A 21,413-nucleotide genomic window follows, 5' to 3' on the forward strand; every position below is an offset into this window, starting at 1 on the left:
AAAGAAGCTAATCTGGATACGATATTCTGGAAAAGGCAAAACTATGGAAACAGTAAAAAATCTCTGGTTGCCAGAGTTGTGGGGAGAAAGGGATGAACAGGAGAACACAAAGGAATTTAGGGCAGAGAAACTACTCTGTATGAAACTATAATGGTTAATACATGTCATTACACATTTGTCAAAACCCAGAGAATGTACACCACCAAGAGTGAACCGCAATGTAAACTGTGGACTCGATGATAACAATGTGTCAATGTAGTATCTCAATTGTAACAATGTTCCACTTTGGTAGGGGGTGTTGGTAATGGGGGAAGGTTATAGGGGTGTGGGAGCAGGGGGTATATGGGAAATCTCTGTACATTCTGCTCAAGACTGGTGCGAACCTAAATCTCTTCTAAAATATAAAGTCTACTAAAAATTAATAAATTCAGTTCCTTAGTCACAGAGCCATGTTTTGGGGGGTTAACAGCAGCCACATGTAGTTGCTACTCAGTGGGACACTGCAATCATTTAAATAGTTCTATTAGAACATTCCATCATCCCAGAAAGTTCTATCGGAGAGCACTGTTCTATATCTTGATTGTGGTGGTTACACAGGTGACTAAGTTTGCCAAAACTTATGAAAATGTATGAAGTGGGTACAGTTTATTGTATGTAAGTCATATCTCAACAAATTGATTTAAAAAAATAAATAAATAAAGAGGCTGGGTGGCTCAGTTGGTTAAATGTCCAACTCTTGGTTTTGGCTCAGGTCACGATCTGATGGTTTGGTGGTGGGTTCGAGCCCCACATCAGGTTCGGTGCTGACAGTGTCTGGAATCTGCTCAGAATTCTCTCTCTCTCTCTCTCTCTCTCTCCCTCTCCCTCTCCCTCTCTGCCCCTCCCCTACTCACACGAGCATATGCTCTGTCTCTCAAAATAAATAAATTTTAGAAAATTAAAAAAATAGAGAGAGAACATCTATAGACTAGAAGACTTCAGAGACAGATCAACTAATTGCAAGCACACGTACCCTATTTGGATCCTGATTCAAACAAACTATATTTATAAAGCAATAAAAATGTTGAACATAATTAAAGACTTGGAGATTATAATCTCCAAGGAAGAATTATTGATTTTCATAGGTGTGTTTGGAGGTATATTCTGAAATACTTATGAAATGATATTTGGGATTTAGAATGACCACGTCATTCTAAATGATCTAGTGCGGATATAAATGAAATAAAGAGGACTATGAGATGACCATTTTTGAAGCTGGGTTTGCTACAGTTGGGTGATGAGCACATAGGGGGATTATTATCCTGTTCTCCTCACTTCTGTTTATTGTCAATTTTCCATAATTAAATGTTTAAAAACTCACTTCCTTATAGGCCTTTCCTGACCACCCTGTCTAAGGTAGATTTCTTGTCCCCTTTATTTTCTAGCATACATCCCATTATCTTTATGGCACTTCCCACAATGCTATCTTATGTATCTAGTAGTTTATTTCTCTCCGCTAGAATTTTGTTTTCCCGAGAATAAAAACTGCCTTGTCCACGCTGAACACTAAGGCTGAGGCTGGCACACAAAGGTGCTTCATCAGTCTGTGTTGCGTGGACAGACAGGTGGGTACCTTCAAGGGCAGAAGCACAGGCAGGGGCAAGACGTGATGAACACATTCCTAACAACACTCTCCCTGGAGATACTGGAAGAAGGGAGCCTTCAAAGGAAGGAAGATTCAACCATCAACCCCTGGGGTCTATGGAGCCGGCTGATTACGGGTTCAGCTGTTCCTTCAACTGTATGAGAAAAATAAATTAGACTCACATTTTTTTTTTTTTAAGCCATGAATACTTTCTTTGAATGAAATCTCCTGAGACAACCCAATATGTAAAATAGAAAACCATGACAGTCAAAAGCAGAGTTACTGTCATATTTTATATCAAACACAAAACAAAAAAGTCATCCAGTGGTTATGAGGAGTCCAGGAAAACCTGTCCCAGTAATGCCAGCTTGGAGGTAAAGGGCTGACTTGGGCAGCTGAGGAGTGGGATTTTCTGCTTGGTAGGCCTCTTTTCCCTTGCCTCGTCTTGGTTTTCAGAGGAGGACGTTCCCGGCCCTGCTGGAGGTTGCCATGGCCCCGAGCTCATCGTTTTTTTCTGAAATCTTGACCTGTTCCGTTTGAGAGAGTAGAATTCCCTCATCAAGTCTTCCACTTCCCACTGCTCTTCCTTCAGCCTCTGGCAACAGTGCAGGGCAGCGGGGTCGATGGGGTGCGCTTCTGTGTTGAAGATGTAACCCCCAGCCCCCAGGATGCACTCCCCATAAGGGGTTATCACCGCGTCAAAGGTGGAGCCATTGTTGTGAATGAAGTTGGTTGGGTCAAACAGAAGGTAGAGGTATTTCACAGTCTCGGCCAGAAAGAAAGACTCCATACGGTTGTCAAGCTTGTGGTCTCGCAGATCTTTGATCTGCCATGAGGAAGAAGGCAGCAAGTCAGAAGTGGTATCACAGGGCAGCAGAGAGGGCCAGGGGACCACGTTAGGAATTCCTGCCCTGCCACCGAGCAGCTAAGGGCCTTTGGGAAAATCACTTTACGTTTCAGAGTTTCACCTTTTCCCAAGCCTGGACCACTGACTCTCACCCGGATTGGCACAACTTCCAACAGGGCTTCCCGCTTCCATCCTTAACCCTAAAGCTTATTTATAGGGTAAGTCTTAGCTGTCACTCCTCCACTGAAAACCCTCTGTTGACATCCCACTTCATGGCAGACTAAAAACCAAAGTCCTTATCACGGCTTAACAGGTCCTCACAGCCTGGCCCCTGCTCTCTCCCTGACCTCTCTTACATGCTCTCCCTTGTTCTCGTGGGTCCGGCGAATGGCCTTCCTCTTCTGTGAGCAAATGTGTGCACGCCACTGGTTCTGCATTGCTTCTACCTGGATCACTCACCCTTCCTACCGCTTGCTCCCTCACTGCCTTCGGGTCTCTGCTCAAATACTGCCTGATCACAGGGTCTTCCCTAACCTCCCTAGGGACAAGACAATTCCTATCTCCATTAACCTGCCTTTATTGTGACCATACACATACACATCTAATCATCCCCTTTAATGACATTGTAAAAATGTAGCATCATTTACTTAGCTAATCCAAGTTTTTGCTACTATAATAACTAATTAGAAGTCTTTATGAAGAAAAATTCATACTAAGTTTACAGTCATGGATGAGTAAGTTTACTTCCTACATTTATTTTATCCTGTCAGAATTTGAGATATATTTTCTTAAAACTAATTCTCAGTGGCATCTATTTTTCACTCAAAAAAAATGACTAAAATATGGACTTGATGTGCCAAGAATTATTACTTTCTTGCCTTCTTTGTCAAAGGCCGAGGAGTCTGACGCCTATTCCCATCATTTGCCTTGGAAGACCTCCAGAAGGCTTTCATTTTCATGGAAATCAGTCAAATGTTCTTAAGAAGGCCCCAATGGACTTAACCACTTTGGCTTTTCACAAAATACAACATATTTAGAAACTAAAACAGATCACTGCTTTATTTTCCCTCTACATATATAGGTCTTTTCTTTAAATAGATGTATATATATTCTCCTTACAGAATATAACCACAACACAAAATTTTTAAAGAGAGGGATTTTTTTTTTTTTGTTCTGTTTTTAATCCCGTACCCTAAAATTCCTCTGTAGACTTTTTGGTGAATTTTCTTCCAGAAAATTTTCTTACACATCTGTTTTTTACGTATCTGTAATGATCATTTATTTACATCTTGCCTGCTTGGGTCCTCTAAGGATGTGACATGGCTCTTCCCCTTGACCCTTTCAATCCCCTTTCCACAGAGCAGCCAGAGTGATCTTTCTAAAATACAGATCAGATCAGGTCACTGCTCTGCTGTCAATCCTACCAAGGCTTCTCGTTCTAAGTAGAACAAAATGCAAATTCTTTCCCACAGCTTATACAAAGCTCTACATGATATAACCTCTGCCTCCTTCTGGGACATTTTCTCTTCCCCTTTCCTCCGTGTTCATGTTACTCCAGCCATACTGGTCTTCTTTCTGTCTCCTAGATACACGTTGGTTGTTTTTCTTACTAAAATGCCAGCTCAGGGACTTAGTCTTTCTTCATTGCTAGAACCATTAGCCTAGCATGGTGCCTGATGCATAAAAGACATTCAATAAACATCTGTGAAACTACTAGGACAGTTTCATTAAGGACTCTGTGGTGTGAATATGAGGCCATGGGACTTTATATCTCCCTTCTAAAATCCACCTAACAAGACTTTCCACAAAACTTCTCACAAAATTCACCCTTGTACAGTAGCTTATGAGACAGTTTGAGGACCCCTGATGCAGAGACAATGACAAGAGCATAGAGTCAAATCCCTGAGAATGAACCCTTAGTTCTACCTCTACTAGCTTTGTGACCTTTAGCAAGACTCTTGGCTTCTCTGTTCTTCAGTCATGCCATCTATAAAATAAAGGCATATGTACATTTCTAAGGTACCTTCAATGTTAATATTCCAGAGTCTCTTTATCAGCAGGGGGAGACATTTCTCAACTCTTGGGCCAATGGAAACACTTACTGTTGCAAATCCACACTCCACCTTGCTGATTTTTTCGATGGATTCCACGGCATCTCTTCCAAGTTCTAAGAGGGTGGGATCCCCCGTAGCACGGTAGAGGTACATTGCGCTCTCAATGAGTTCTGTAAAGTCCAAGGCAGACCCTTCTCATCCAGGGGCTGAGCAGAGAAGGCTCGGGGCCCACCTCAGGGGGTGAGACTCCTTCCTTCCCTACCTTGTCCACAGGGCCCCAACCAGGAAGAACACAGGACAACTCAATGCTGAGTTTTCAGAGCCAACATACCCAAAGCCTGAAGCTTAGTGGAGATCAGCATTAAAACTGACCATGGACTCCCACCCCAAGGGAAAGACAGCCAGCTAGGCTCTGGGATGGAGAGGTGGCGGAGGCTGCTCCATGTCTCCCCATATTTGTCCCTTCCTTCTTCCTTAGTAACAGAATCCTTAACTATAGCCAAGCATGCAACTGCTTAGACTGACAACTATTCCCAGCAGCCAGGTGTGGGATTAAGGTCCCTGACAACACAGAGAGCCATATGAGGCCAAAAGTGAGAAAGAAATGTCTATCTTATTTTATTTATTTATTCAAAAAAAAATGTTCTTTTAACGTTTATTTATTCTTGAGACAGAGAGAGACAGAGCATGAACGGGGGAGGGTCAGAGAGAGAGGGAGACAGAATCTGAAGCAGGCTCCAGGCTCTGAGCTGTCAGCACAGAGCCTGACGCAGGGCTCAAACCCACAGACCATGAGATCATGACCTGAGCGGATGCCGGACACTTAACTGACTGAGCCACCCAGGCACTCCGAAATATCTATCTTAATTAAGCACTACTCATTTTCTGTCACTAACAGCCTAACTTAATCCTAAAGTTTAAGAGTATAAGCCTATCATTATGAGGCCCTTTCTGAGATGGGATGGACAAAAAAATGAAGGTTAAGATATTCAAGAGCCAATCTTCAATCTAACAAAGGAACAGCTACCATTTCACTGGGCCCAGAACAAGGCAATAGTCTTACCCTATTCTATAACCACAACTGGAATTTGACAGGCATAGGCCCCATTTTCAGATGAATATTAGCCAAAAGGAGTTTGTCCTGAAGAGAAAGTTTATTCTGGAGAAAAGAAAACCCAGAAACCTATGTTTACTGCTTTCAAATATCTGAAGAGCTAGTATGGAAAAGAAAGATTCGACTTCTAGGGTGGTCCCAGTGGGTGGAAGCTACAGCTCAACAGACGTTTCTATTTTTTCACCTGTCTTTTCTCAGAGAGGAGAGAACTCTCCCCTCCATAGACCAATCTCTCCTCCCAATCTCCTTCCCTGTTTCCTCCTGGGCCTTGACCAGCACTTGTCTCCCTTTTGATTTATTATTGCAAGTTCTATTTCTTCCTTTAGGAAAAAAGATCTCTGCCTGTCTCCCAGTTCTCTCCCACGTCTCCCTCCCTTTACCCCACAGGTCTATAGACAATTACTGATCTAACTGCTCATATTCTAAGACACAGATTGGGGTACATTTACTTGTAAGTGAACACACTGTGTGTGTTCAAAGAAAGAAAAGAGGGGCGCCTGGGTGGCTCAGTCGTTTAAGCATCTGACTTCGGCTCAGGTCATGATCTCGTGGTCTGGGAGTTCAAGCCCTGTGTCGGGCTCTGTGCTCATAGCTCAGAACCTGAAGCCCGCTTCAGATTCTGTGTCTCCCTCTCTCTTTGCCCCTCCCCTGCTCATGCTCTGTCTGTCTCTCTCTCTCTCAAAAAGAAATAACCCTTAAAAAAAAAATTAAATTCAAAGAAAGAAAAGACAGTGCTCCCGGAAGCCTCTTCTGTTGTTCGCAGCTGGCTGGCTCAGCGCTCCCAGAGCCAGCCATCTTGTTTTCTCTTCCTCACACATAGGCCTATGTATGCTATCACTGCTTTAATTTCTTGTATATTGGCCAACTCTGTAGAACAAGGTGACAACTCAGGCTTAGATTTGGATTTAGGGGGAGGTAAAAGCCCTCTGAGACCTTTAGACTAGGTTCTGTGCTTCATTACTGCCGATCAGATACATGTACCAGAGCGTCACACACTGGCCAATCTAATGAAAGAGAAGCACCTTATCTCCCATTCGCTTTTGTTTTAGGTAGGAAGGGTAACTGGACTAAGGCATTATTGGATTCCTGGCTGTGGTGCCTTACTTTCCACTGATGCCTTCCTGCCACCCTATCCTGCAAATGGAACAGGGTGCCTCTGTAAGTAGTGAGCTCCCTGTCATGGTGCTAACTCAACAAAGACTAGAAAACCACTTGCCAGGGCAATGACAGGGCGATCCCAGTTAGAAGTCCTCTCAGTTTCCCTCTAACTCTGAGAATGCACAAGCCTACGTCCTACATTTAGTCCCAAACTGTCTTCATTTTATCTGTAGGTAACACTGGGTATAATACCTTCTTAGAGTTTTCTCTTAAAAACAAAACAAAACAAAATAGAACAAAACAAAAACAGGGGCACCTGGGTGGCTCAGTGGGTTGGGCAGCCTATTTCAGCTCAGGTCATGATCTCGCTATTCTTGAGTTTGGGCCCTACGGTCAGGCTCTGTGCTGACAGCTCAGAGCCTGGAGCCTTTTTCGGATTCTGTGTCTCCCTCTCTCTCTGCTCCTCCCCCCTCCTCTGTTCTTTCCATGCTCTGTCTCTGTCTCTCTCTCAAAAATAAACATTAAAAAATTAAAAAAACAAAAACAAAAAAGCTAGGATAATAAACACATGAGAAATACCAATAACAGCAGCCTCTAGGAATCGAAGTGACTAATTTATTCTTTTCAGTCACTGTTTTACATCTTCTTCTGTTCCCCCTTCCTCAACTCCCACAACAATCTCTTGAGCTAGAAAAGGAAGGAAATGGGGTTGGGGGGGTGGTGGGCAGAATGGGCAATAGCCACCAGAAGGCCTCCCACAGCTCAAAGGCATTCAGGTGGGAAGATGGGAAGAATCTAACAATGGAAATGTAACCCACTTTGGGGTGGGGGATGACTGTGTGTGCTGACTAAACTTCCTTCCTCTGGCCCCCTTTCCCTTCTCCTCCTCACAGTGTTTAACTTTCCTCTAGTGAATCAGAGGATCAGGGCTGGAAAGGAACTTTAAGACAGTTATCTAGTGTGTAATACCTTCCTTCTCTGCGCCTTGATTTCTGAGCTGCAGATGAGGTGGTGGACGAGATCAGATGATTCATTCCTAAGGTCCATTCCAGAGTTCTAATACTCCATACCATAAAAGCACAATTCACCTGACCCAGTGACTTAGGAAGTTTGTCTACACTTCTGAAATCCTGATGGCAGGAACTCAAAGGGAGTCAAATTGGCTCTCCCTTTTGCACTCACTTGCCCAAGTTTGAAGGAGCCTAAGATTTAGTTAAGAGGCCTGCGTTCCAGTCCTATCTCCTACGCTTAGCCCTGGGCAAGTCAGTTCAGCCCACTAGGTTTCAGTTTCCTTATCTGGGGATAAATATGCGGATAAATAATTCCTACTAGGAAAACCACCGAGAGCCACTGGGAGCATAAGAGGAAAAATGAACTTGTGAGCACTTGTGAGGCATGGAGGCTCATACAAATGAGGGCTTGTGGTTCAGAGAACAAGAGCCTGCAGGTCGTGATAGGTCAGAGATACTGCTTACCTGGCCGAAGAGGGTAGCCCTCTCGCTTCTCCACTGTGTATCCTTGAGGAATGTTGTAGAATTCCGGGAGTCCCCCAAACTGCTTCCATACAGTGTAATAGTTGAGGAAGGTCCTCATGGCATTGTCAATGTCCCCAATGAGGCTCTACAGGAGACAAGTAGTTGTCAGGCAGATAGCCACCAGGCATAAAAACCCACATACAAAAGAAACTCCGCATACCAAACCTCACATACAACCTCAGGGAAGAGAGATCAACAGCTCTGGAGCCAAAAAAGCCTGCAGTCAAACCCGAGGTGGCCATTTATTCATTGTGTGGCCTTGGGCCAGACACTCACCTTCTCTGAGCCGCATCCATCTGATGCAAAATACAAAGTGTCTTTCTTGTTAAATTATTGGGAGGGAGAGAGGTTGTATTCCAAGTCCCTGCTCAGTCAATGCTGGCCACTATGGTTTTTAAACAGCCATCTGGTTCAGAATTTTAAGAATAGGAAATTGATTTTACTCAGTCTCACTCTTACCCTATACCCCAAATCAATTTGTATTAGTTTATAAACATAAATATGTGTGAGTATATATTATTTTTCCCACGTAAAAAATAGCTTATTAAATATATTGTTCTGCACTTTCTTTCATTCATTTAACAATAGATCTTGATTTTTCCATGTAAGCACATAAAAAGGCTCCTTCCTCCTATTACATAGTTGCATAGTATTCCACTGCTTGGACCATAAGTTAACTAGTTCCCTATTAACAGCTGGTTGGATTGGTTCCAATGTTTTGTTATTTGCTGTAACAAGTAATAGTGTAGTAAATAGCATTGTACATATGTCACCTCAAACCTGCAAAGTTTACCTGTCACCTGTAAGACAAATGTCCAGAATTAGGATTGCTGGTTCCAAAAATACATGCATTTGTAATTTTACTAGCTGTTGCGAAGTAGCTATTAACACAAGCTTGCAGGGAAACAGCTGGCCTTTTTGACATATCCTAAGGATGCCTCACAGATAGAACAAATTTAACATTTCCCCAACAGGATTCTTGGTTCCCTCACTTTCCCACAAAGTTGCCTCCCTACCATCATCTCTCCCTTCTTAGTATATGGCACTTAGCAAATGGCAGTCATCCTTGACTCCTCCCTTTCCCTCCCCCCTACCCCCACATCCATTCTGTCAGCAACTCCTGCCAGTTCCATTTTCCAAAACATCAAGATTTATCTCGCTTTATCTCTAGTGACACCACTTGGTCTGGTCACCAGCATCTTATACTGGGATGACTTTCACAGTCTTCTCACTGCTCCAACCACTTGCCCTCATGCCACTCTCCCCATGCAGCCAAAGTAACTGCCTTACTGCATATACCAGACCTCAGGGCTTCCCATGGGCTCGGCATAAAGTCAAGACACCTCCTTGTAGCTCTGAAAGCCTTGCATGATCTCGGTAGTGCTGACCTCCATTGATTGATCTCTGCCCCGCCTCCCCCCCCCCCCCCCACCTGGACTGTAGCCATACCACTTTTCTTTGTTTCTGATAAACACCCAACTCCTTCCTGTCTTGGGACCTTCACACATGATATTTTCTCTGTCTAGAACATCGTCGCCCACATCTGATTCTTGAAGTATCAGCTCTAGTATCACACCTCTGAGAGGCCTTCTTCTCTCAAGTGAGGTCCCCATCCAACATTCTCTCTCAGCCGCTCATCTGTTTCCTTCATTGTAACTTATGTGTTTGTCTGTTTTATTTTTTTCTGTTGTGTCTTACCCTCTACAAACTACATGAGGACAGGGCCTGGAACACAGCAAGCATTCAAATACTGGTGAATAAATGAATTAACAAATTGAACATATCTAAGCCTCCTTTCTTCATCTATAAAGAAACATTTGCCTCAGTGGGTTATAATTCTGGTAAAATGCCTGGCACATAAATCGTTCTCTCGTAAATATTTAATTTATCACCCTCATGTGTCAGACAGATTACCAGGCACTGATTAGATGTTCAGTAAATGTTGGTTATTAGTGTGATTATAATCTCACAGAGAAAGAACCCATGATCCCTGCTCAGGCCAGGAAAACCACCATACAAACAGACATGAAACTCTTTCCTTATCAAACCCTCTCTTTTATTAATTTTTATTTTAGGAAATTTGAAAAATAAAGGTATATTGGGGTGCCTGGGTGGCTCAGTCAGTTAAGCATCAGACTTTGGTTCAGGTCATGATCTTGTGGTTCATGAGTCCGAGTCCCGCATTGGGTAAGCTCAAGCCCCACATCGGGTAAGCCCGAGCCCCACTTCGGATGAGCCCCACTTCTCTCTCGCCCTCCCTGCCCCTCATGGGATTCTCTCTCTCTCTCCCTCCCTCTCTCTGTCCCTTACTCACTTGCCCCCTCTCTCTCAAAATAAAAGAAAAAGAAAAAGAAAGGTATAAAGAGATCACCTTTAACCTCACCACACAGATAGAATAGTTTTGATATCTACCTTTCCATTTTGTATTCATTTTTTTAAAGTTTATTTATTTTGAGCGAGAGAGCATGTGTGAGCAGGGGAAAGGCACAGAGAGAAGGGGAGAGAGAATCCCAAGTAGGCTCTGTGCTGAGAGCACAGATGACACAGGGCTCGATCATGTGAGATCATGACCTGAGCATAAATCAAGAGTTGGACACTTAACTGACTGAGCCACCCAGGTGCCCCCTCCAATATGTATTCTATTCACAGTTATATAAATATTTAAAAAAAAAAACAAAACAGAGAGGAATAAAAAGATAATTATCCTCTTAATCTTACAGTACCTGCCGTTTGCATCTTTGTCTTCTCTTTCTTAACACACAAAAACAGAATTCTATAGAGTTGTAATCAGAGTATACTTAATATAATGCCTTCTTGTGTATTTTTTTGTTATTGTTAAATCTAAAGAATCAAATTTTTTAAAAATTTAATTATCACTCCTAATTTCTCACTATAGCCTAACAGTACATTTCATTCCTTCGTGTTTTCTTAATTCTTGTTCACTACCTCCTCACGTAACATAGGAATTTATATATACATTTTTAAGTTAAAGTTGTATAATGACCCATTCCATTAAGATACAATCATTTATTTGTTCCTCCATTATAGGGTACTGGATCATTTCTAAGTTTTCTTTGTCATGAACTTTGCTGTTAGGAATATCTGTATGCATCTTTTCCCTTTTGAATTATTTTCTTGGGGAACATCCACAGAAATGGAAGTCAAAGGGTGTGATCTGTGATATGCCTGGGTTGCACAAGAAGGATTCCCAAGAGGAATGTAGTCACAAATAGTTTTAAGGCAATAGATTTCCAGATCCTCTGCTTTCCTAAAATGGATCTGCCTGAAAAGATACTTGTAACACAAAGGCAGGCTATCTATTATCACTGTTTCCTTCGCAGTTATCCTTCTGCCATTTGACAAAAGCAAGATGGACCTACCAGCAACCTCTAACCTTCCTGTTGCACACTGTCCTGGGGAATAAAGATTTCCTGAGCACCAAACTAGGTTAAATTTAAAATATCGGTGTATGGCATTCTTCTCAAAGCTAGCATAAACAATCCTAAAATGTGTATGGAACCCCAAAAGACCCCGAATAGCCAAAGTAATATTGAAGAAGAAAACCAGGGGCGCCTGGGTGGCTCAGTCGGTTAAGTGGCTGACTTCGGCTCAGGTCACGATCTCGCGGTCCGTGAGTTCGAGCCCCGCATCGGGCTCTGTGCTGACAGCTCAGAGCCTGGAGCCTGTTTCAGATTCTGTGTCTCCCTCTCTCTCTGCCCCTCCCCTGTTCATGCTCTGTCTCTCCCTGTCTCAAAAATAAATAAAATGTTAAAAAATAAAATAAAAAAAAAAAAAAAAAAAAAAAAAAAAGAAAACCAAAGTGGGAGGCATCACAATCCCAGACTTTAGCCTCTACTACAAAGCTGTAATCATCAAGATAGTATGGTATTGGCACAAAAACAGACACAGACGAATGGAATAGAATAGAGACCCCAGAATTGGACCCATTAATGTATAGCCAACTAATCTTTGACAAAGCAGGAAAGAGTATCCAATGGAAAAAGACAGTCTCTTTAGCAAATGGTGCTGGGAGAAGTGGACAGCAACATGCAGCAGAATAAAACTAGGCCACTTTCTCATACCATACACAGAAATAAACTCAAAATGGATGAAAGACCTAAATGTGAGACAGGAAACCATCAAAACCCTAGAGGAGAAAGCAGGCAACAACCTCTTTACCTTAGCCGCAGCAATTTCTTACTCAACATATCTCCAAAGGCAAGGGAATTAAAAGCAAAGATGAACTATTGGGACCTCATCAAGATAAAAAGCTTCTGCGCTGCAAAGCAAAAAACCGACAATACTAAAAGGCAACCGACGGAATGGGAAAAGATATTTGCACACGACATATCGGATAAAGGGCTAGTATCCAAAATCTATAAAGAATTCACCAAACTCCACACCCAAAAAACCCAAATAATCCAGTGAAGAAATGGGCAGAAGACATGAATAGACACTTTTCCAAAGAAGACATCCAGATGGCCAACAGACACATGAAACAATGCTCAACGTCACTCCCTATCAGGGAAATACAAATCAAAGCCACACTGAGATACCACCTCACACCAGTCAGAGGGGCTAAAATTAACAACTCAGGAAACAACAGATGCTGGAAAGGATGTGGAGAAACAGGAACCCTCTTGCACTGTTGGTGGGAATGCAAACTGGTGTAGCTGCACTGGAAAACAGTGTGAAGGTTCCTCAAAAAATTAAAAATAGAACTACTCTATGACACAGCAATAGCACTGCTAGGAATTTACCCAAGGGATATAGGAGTGCTAATGAATAGGGGCACATGCGTCCCAATGTTTATAGCAGCGCTTTCAACCATAGCCAAATTACGGAAAGAGCCTAAATGTTCATCAACTGATGAATGGACAAAGAAGATATGGTTTACATATACAATGGAATACTACTTGGCAATGAGAAAGAATGAAATCATGCCATTTGCAGCAATGTGGATGGAGCTGGAAGGTATGCTGAATGAAATAAGTCAGTCAGAGAAGGACAGATATCATGTTTTCACTCATATGTGGACCTTGGGAAACTTAACAGAAGACCATGGGGGAGGGGAAGGAGAAAAAAATAGTTTCAGAGAGGGAGGGAGGCAAACCACAAGAGACTCTTTAAATACAGAGAACAAACTGAGGGTGGGTGGGGGTCTGGGGGAGAGGGGAAAATGGGTGATGGGCACTGAGGAGGGCACTTGTTGGGATGAGCACTGGGTGTTGTATGTAAGCCAATTTGACAATAAATTATATTAAAAAATAAATAAAATAAAAGATCAGTGTAGGTGTTGAAAAAAAGGAAGGCCTCTGAACACTGTGTAACAAAGTCTTTTGCATATCAGAGGGTTTCCAATTCTCTGCCTGCAAAAAACTGAAAGAGGAACTGGTCAAATTGTCAGCAGGGAGATCATTAAAAATGATTTTTGATGACAGATTAGATGATTATTTTTATCATATAAAGAAAGAACCACATAATATTGCCAGTTTTGAATGGTTGAATACTGGTAGTTTTATATGGTTCAATCTATTTACTCAATGACTACAAGGAACTGAATGATAATGCAGTAATCAAACTCTTTCCATTTCCATCTAATTATTTATGTGTATAGGCTCCTCAGCACTTACATCTACAAAAATGAAAATAGGAATGAATGAAACTTTTGATACACAACCATGTCCCACTTCAGCAATATGTATTATTCACACACAAATACACAAACTACTTAAAATAAAAAAGCCCCCATGGGGCGCCTGGGTGGCTCAGTCAGTTGGGTGACTGACTCAGGTCATCATCCCAGGGTCAAGGGATGGAGCCCCATGTTGGGCTCCACGCTGAGCATGAAACCTGCTTAAGATTCTCTCTCTCTCTCTGACTCTTCTCCTCTCCCTCACTCATGCTGTCTTTCTAAAATAAAAATTTTTTAAATAATAAAAATAAAAAATAAAAAGGCCCCAAACTCTCATTAAGAAATGTATTTCTGATTAAATTGTCTTTATGTTTTATAATTATTTATCAAAAACTGTAAGCTCTTAATGTGGCTTTAATCATTTATGTACTAATGATAACTAAGTCAAGAAGAAAACAAATTTAATACTCAGAGACTATGGTCACACAGGAAATTTAAAAGTCTTTTAAATCTCTATGTATACAGAAATTTTATTACAGAGACATATAATAGGGTATAAATAAAATTTATCCAGGGGCGCCTGGGTGGCTCAGTCGGTTGAGCGTCCGACTTCGCTCAGGTCACGATCTCACGGTCTGTGAGTTCGAGCCCTGCATCAGACTCTGTGCTGAGAGCTCAGAGCCTGGAGCCTGCTTCAGATTCTGTGTCTCCCTCTCTCTCTGGCCCTCACCCCGTTCATGCTCTGTCTCTCTCTGTCTCAAAAATAAATAAATGTTAAAAAAAAAAAAATTAAAAAAAAAAATTTATCCAGCATAAAAATGTAACAACTAGGATAAAATTCTGTTGTGGGAGAAGAATGAAAATAGGAGTTCAAAGAGAAAAAGGAATGGTATGTGACTATTCAAACTCGTAAGATTAGGGGCACCTGGGTGGCTCAGTTGGTTAAGCATCCAACTTTGGCTCGGGTCATGATCCCACGGTTTGTGAGTTTGAGGCCCGCATCCCCCTCTACGCTATCAGCTCAGAGCCTGGAGCCTACTTCAGATTCTGTGTCTCCCTCTCTCTCTCTGCCCCTACCCCATTCACACACTCTCTCTCTCTCTCTCTCTCAAAATAAAAATAAACATTAAAAAAATAAAAGTAAACCTGTAAAATAAGAAGGTTGGCTAAAAGTGCATAATGGGGGACTAGTTAAATGAATTGCACTAGTTAAATGAATTGTATCAATTTAATACAATATATGCATTTGTTAAAAAAGTAAAAGTAATCTAGATGTATCAACAAGGAATGATCTCTAAGGCATATTCAGTGAAAAGGTACATGGCATATTTCTATCTGTGTAAAGAAAAAAGGTGGATGTAAACATGCATATGTTATGCTGGTTAAATGGACTCCAAGATCCCGCCTTTCCCACTGCAACTCCATCAGATCATGTAATGGAAAACAATAACGATGGCACGCACAGCAGACCCAGCTGCTTTCACACCCTTTCTCAGGCCTGCTGTCAAGAATGAGGAGATGTGACAGAAATGTCCAGTGGAGAAACAGTTGTTGCCAATGGCTATTACCACACAGCCTGGAAAGACACTCTCCACTTTATTTTAAGTAGTATAACATTTCACAGCAAATTGGAAGCTCAGTACCCGATACCTTAACACTCCCCTTGGAAAATTCAGCTTGGCAGAATCTGAAGTTTGTCTCATTCACTCTAAGTCTCTCTTGTCTCTCCACCCCACCCTTAGAAAACAAATACTCCAGCAACTGAAGTACTTTATTTGACTTATACCTCAGAATGAGCTTGCTTTGCCAGTTCCAGAGAAAAATGGCCACCTCTCTGATCATTCCTACCTGAAGACCAGGCCAGTAGGCCTCTAGGGACTGGAAGACCGGCATGGACACAGTCCCCTTGTACATCTGCACCCACAGGTACCAGTCATCGAAGCGGGTGTAATTCCGAATGGCTTTGTTGTATTCTGCAAAGGAGATGCAAGAAGACACGTCGGTGATGAGGGAGATGAAAGGCAGGTCTTGACAACAGAAGCACGGCCTTACACTTTTTGCAAGACCATATTTTGGTGTAGCTTCAAAGCACCCTAAGATGCAAGAAGGCACAGAGGAAGGAGCATGGGTTCTGGAGCCAAACGTCCAGACTCAAATTCCAGCTCCAGCTTTACCACTTGCTAGCTGTGACCTTGGGCAAAGTTTTCCTTCTAACGTCTCAGTCTCATTATCTCTAAGGTGGGGAGAGTAATGATACACACCTCACAGGATTGCTCAATCCCATTCACTCAACAATACTCACTGCACATCTACTAGGTACAGGCACCTACGGGTGGCAAACAAGACAAAATCCAGCCCTCAGGGCATTTACATTCTAGTGGGAACTTGAACTTTTACCTTCCCTTAGAATGTAAATCCATGAAGGCCAGGACTTCGTTTTGTTTATTGCAGAATCCCCAGTACTAGGATACTGTATAATAAATATGCACAATAAGTTATTATCTTAACAAAGTACCAAATACACATGCAAATAAATGAGACAATCTCAAATAGTGTTGTAAGAATTAAATTAAAAAGTCCATGTTTGGTGCTTGGCACAGCACTTCACATAATGGTATTCAATAAATATCTGCTGAATAAATGAGTAGTTGCTGTAATAATTATTATTAGGTAGGTGCCCAACAATTCCTCAATATCATTATTATTAGTGTCCAAGGGCCTAGAGGGTAAAATGCTTTTATTTGATGGGCATGAATCAACTACCTACCTCGTCCAAAGCATTGTGGGAAGCAGAAAGATGAATAAGGCATAGACACTGTGCTTGGTAGGAAGAGCTGTAACTGTGGATGACAGCTGACTGAGCAAAAGGTGCTGAAGGCCCTAAATTCTGAAGGAGGATCAAGCTACTTTGTGGGCAAGGTGACATTTCAGCTGGGCCTTGAAGGGTGAATAACATTTGGACACATCAAGACAGGAAAAAGGTATTCTTGACAAAGGAAACACATGTGCAATGGCCTGGAAATAAGAAATCCAGGGTCACATATGGAGAATGCAGCATAGTTCACTTGGCTCTTGCAGGAAGGCCTGAAGAGGTATAGTGGGCCTCAAGTAGGCAGTACAAGTCCATGGCGGTAGGGGCGCCTGGGTGGCTCAGTCAGTTAAGCGTCCGACTTCGGCTCAGGTCATGATCTCACAGTTTGTGGGTTCAAGCCCCGCGTCAGGCTCTGTGCTGTTGGTTTGGAGCCTGGAGCCTGCTTCGGATTCTGTGTCTCCCTCTCTCTCTCCACCCCTCCCCGCCTCACGATCTGTCTCTGTCTCTCAAAAAATGAATAAACATTAAAACAAAATTAAAAAAAAAAAAAAAGAAGTCCATGGTGGCTCTGAACGCAGACTCGTATACTCAGAACTGGTTCTGTAGGCACTTGGGAGCAACTGAAAGTTTATACACATGACAATGGGAAAAATCATGGCAAAGGCCTCCTTACCCCGCCCTTTTTACCTAGGAACATGGCCATGAGCTTCTTATCCTGAAGTAGGATGGCTCCTTTCACCAGGTACTCAAAGTAGGAATCCACGCCAGCCCCAATGCCCGAGTCCTGGGCCACCCACTTTCCAGTGAGCACATCAATATGGTTGCCAACCTGAGAGAGAGAGAGACAGAGAGAGAGAGAGAGAGAGAGAGAGAGAGACAGAGAGAGACAGAGAGAGAAACTTAGTCCCAAAAGAGGGCTCAAGACCAAACAAGGATCTCTCCATACCCCTGACTGGCCAGTCAGATGCAAGGCAGGCACCCCAGTGCTCTCGGGAGACATGCAGGCTATTGGGGTGTGGGGTTGGAAGACCACAAACTCTTATCAGTATCAGTCACTGATTGAGAACTGCTCCAGGTAGCATTACATCTTGGAACTTCCAGCTAAAGGCATGCAGAGCAGGCTCCAGGCCAGAGAAGGCCCATAGAGAAAGAGACACTGTCAGAAGACAGGCTAGTGTGCACAGAGAAATGGTAGGGGTTGAGAGGATATGGGGTCCACTATGGTTCCAGTGCTGAAGAAAAACCTCCTTGTGTTGGACTTACTAAAGGAGTTACCGTAGGTCTCCAGAGTGGTATCTTCTTAAGGGATTTTCAAGAATTCCCCATATAAGTTTCACTTTCAAGCTTAGAACCAGACTTGCACAAACCATGTCTCTACCTGAATACTTTCAGACAACTCAGTCTTTGCAAGTCATAATGACTCACCGGAGGAAGTATTAATACATCAACATTACTGCTAAAGTAAATCAGAGAGGTTGAGTGACTTGTCCAGGGTCACATAGTTTCGATGTAGCAAGGCCTGGGGTCAAAACCAATTCTGACTAAATCTAGTGCTATTTCCTGGACAGCTTTGGCTCCATTACTGTTAGTTTCACTGGATTATCTGATTTAAGAGCTGAAACCAACTTTAGAGATCATCTGGCCCAAAGCATGTTCAATTTCCATGGGTTAACAGGTATTGGAGAAGAAAGGGAAGCTCTGGGTTCAAATAAGCTTAGAAAACGTTGAGTTAAGCAAAGTTAAATAGATTTTACTTACCGTAGGATTTCACAATAACCTTTCACCTGTTTGTGTTCGTTATGATTCTCCAAAAAAAGGATGCAACAGTTGACCCTTTAACAATGCAAGTGTCGGGAGTGCTGAGCCCCACACAGTTGAAAATCTGCGTATAACTTCGGACAGTCTAAAAATTTAACTACTAATAGCCTGCTCGAGTGGAAACTTTACTGACAATATAAAAGTCAACTAACACATATTTTGTATGTTATATATATTACATACCGTATTCTTACAATAAAGTAAGCTAGAAAAAAGAAAATGTTTTGAAAAAAATCATATAGAAGAGAGAATATGTTTATAGAACTGTACTGTAAAAAATCTGTGTGTGAGTGGGCCCATGCAGTTCACAAACGTGTTTCTCAGGGGTCAACTGTATATTTAGTATTCCTCAGACTTAACTGACCAGGAATTACCTTTTCATACAATGGCCCACCATTCAACATGTCTCAGCACTGGTGTTCTAAGAAACACAGTTTAACAAACACAAATAGACCATGAAAATGAGGGTCAAATGGGCTGGCGATCTAAGGTTGCCATGTGAGTCAGGGGCATGAAGCCTACAACCTGCTTCCTAGAAGTCAGAGAAGTTCATGGAACCTAACCTCTACAACACAGCTCCCTTTCCCTGCCTGAGGATGTGCTCTCTCTCATGCTCTCTTCCCCTGTCCGAAACTTGAATTAGAGGCTTGGTTAACTTTCAGTGTCCTGATGCTAAGTCCTAGACCACTGCTGAGGTCACCCTAAGTGTCTCTTGGCTGGGCTGCAACTTGTTGCTCAGGGCCCCAAATCTTACAAGCAGGGGCTCAGGTGGCCGACTTGACTCAGATGGAAAGGGTGGCAGCCGACCTACCAGCCCAATATCTGACCGGCTCTCCCAGAGGCGCATGAGGGCCACTCTGGCCACATCTTCGAACACGGGGTCACCAGTGAGGCTGCTCAGGGTGGCAAATTCTACAATGAAGGTCCCGATCCCTGCTGTACAGGTGACAGGGGTTTCTCCCGGGTTCACGCCATGAAGCAGGTTCACCGTTCCATACGGCATGCCAGTGGGGGTCTGAAATGCTGAACAATCACAAAATTATGATCCCAGACAGGAGCAGGGACACAGGGATGGTTCAACACAGACCCAAGCCTGAGGCCTGAGCCAGCACTTCCCTCTTTATCTCCTGGATGATCTGCTAGAGACTGAGCCAGAGAAGGATACAGGTCATGACTGGAGGGTCCTTAGTGGCTACCTAACCCAGGTGTTATCAAGCACTGCTCGACGTGACCCTCTAGCCTATGATGAGGAGAAAAGCAGTGGCCTATGCTCCCGGCTGCCACACCCACGCACGCTCACTTTAGCTAGAGTAGCTCTACTTTTATTTAATTCACACCATGCTCTCAGAGGCCAGCCAGGTAACTCAGTGTGAAGCAGGTGGGGTTGAAGCCACAGAAAGTGACGGGGCTGTGGCACACTGAAGAGCATGTTCCATTAGAATCCATTCGTACACTTTTCTGTTTTGGTTTTTTTTTGAGTTTTATTGAGATATAATTGTCATATAGCACAGTGTGAGTTTAAGGGGTATGGCATAAAGACCTGACTTAACCTATATTGCGAGATGATGAACATAGTGAGTTAATATCCATTGCCTCGTATAGATACAAAAAGAAAAACTTCAGTTTTTTCCTTGCAATGAGAACTTTTAGGATTTACTCTCCTCGCAACTTTCAAATATATCACATGGCAGTGTTAGCTATAGTCATCATGTTGCATGTTACAGCCCCGGTACTTACTTATTACTGGAAGTGTATCTTTTGACCACTTTCATCCAATTTCCCCTCATATACTTTTCCAAGTGCAATTATAACCAAATGAAACCTATCTGCAGACCCTAAACAGCCCCAGAAGAGCCAGTTTGGGGTCCCTGCTCTAAATAGTTTAGGAGGAGGGGCACCTGGGTGGCTCAGTTGATAGAGCGTCTGACATCAGCTCAGGTCATGATCTCATGGTTCGTGAGTTTGAGCCCTGCATCAGGCTCTATGCTGACAGCTCGGAGCCTGGAGCCTGCTTCTGATTCTGTGTCTCCCTCTCTCTCTGCCCCACCCCTGCTCATGCTGTCTCTCTCTCTCTCAAAAATAAACATTAAAAAATAAACAAACAGTTTAGGGGGTAAACTATTATTATTATTTTTTTTAAGAATATAAATCACTAAACTACTGATGTGGTCCAATCCTCAGTTTACAGGTAGGAAAAGTCATGCTTGTAAGAAGTGACTCAAAGGTCATACAGAAAGAGTCAAACAGAGCTGGAATGGGAATGCCTGCCATGCGCCCACTCCTTTATGCTCTGCCCACCCCACCCTGGTGCCTTCTGATTCAAGGCAAGGAACTGGACAAACAGCCAAAGGCAGAGATTTCCTCTCTAGGCCAAAAGGTCAAATAACCCCAGAGCAGCCTGTGCGTCACCAAACTGTGAACAAAGTTATCAAAACTTCCAAGAACTGTAAGGTCTGGCTACTCTTGTAAGTGATAAATTTGCTGAATGGCAGGCACCAATGGCAAGGAAGGAGAATGCAAGTCACAACCAAGAAGGGCTCAAAGAATATTTCAGAAAAGTCAGGCAGTGTTAAAAAGAGGGGGAGTGACAGGGGCGCCTGGGTGGCCCAGTCGGTTAAACATCCGACTTCAGCTCAGGTCATAATCTCACGGTTTGTGGGTTTGAGCCCCACGTCAGGCTCTGTGCTGACAGCTCAGAGCCTGGAGCCTGCTTCAGATTCTGTGTCTCCCTCTCTCTCTGCCCCTCCCCCACTCATGCTCTGTCTCTGTCTCTCTCAAAAATAAATAAACACGAAAAAAAGAAAAGTTAAAAAAAAAAAAAAAGGAGGGGGAGTGACAAAATCCTATTTCTTTACCTGAATGGCAGATACCCTGGG

At 42.9% G+C, this 21,413-nt stretch overlaps 1 protein-coding gene across 2 annotated transcripts in view; it reads right to left on the reverse strand.

Annotated features, from left to right (window-relative positions):
* Positions 1-1,898: 1,898 nt before the first annotated feature.
* The window catches only part of EDEM2 (ER degradation enhancing alpha-mannosidase like protein 2), a 31,433-nt gene continuing 11,918 nt past the window's right edge, over positions 1,899-21,413 (reverse strand). For both annotated transcript variants that reach the window (XM_086702052.1, XM_025931716.2), the window contains 6 exons: positions 19,349-19,560; positions 17,407-17,548; positions 15,756-15,880; positions 8,213-8,357; positions 4,574-4,695; positions 1,899-2,450 (listed from right to left, as the gene is read on the reverse strand). In XM_086702052.1, the coding sequence (XP_086558178.1) occupies positions 1,953-2,450; positions 4,574-4,695; positions 8,213-8,357; positions 15,756-15,880; positions 17,407-17,548; positions 19,349-19,560 (1,244 nt within the window). In that variant the 3' untranslated portion in view covers positions 1,899-1,952. The remainder of the gene's footprint in view (positions 2,451-4,573; positions 4,696-8,212; positions 8,358-15,755; positions 15,881-17,406; positions 17,549-19,348; positions 19,561-21,413) is intronic.

The sequence above is a fragment of the Puma concolor genome, chromosome A3 (assembly GCF_028749965.1).
Source record: "Puma concolor isolate L17-30 chromosome A3, mPumCon1.1.hap2, whole genome shotgun sequence".
Lineage (NCBI taxonomy): Eukaryota > Metazoa > Chordata > Mammalia > Carnivora > Felidae > Puma > Puma concolor.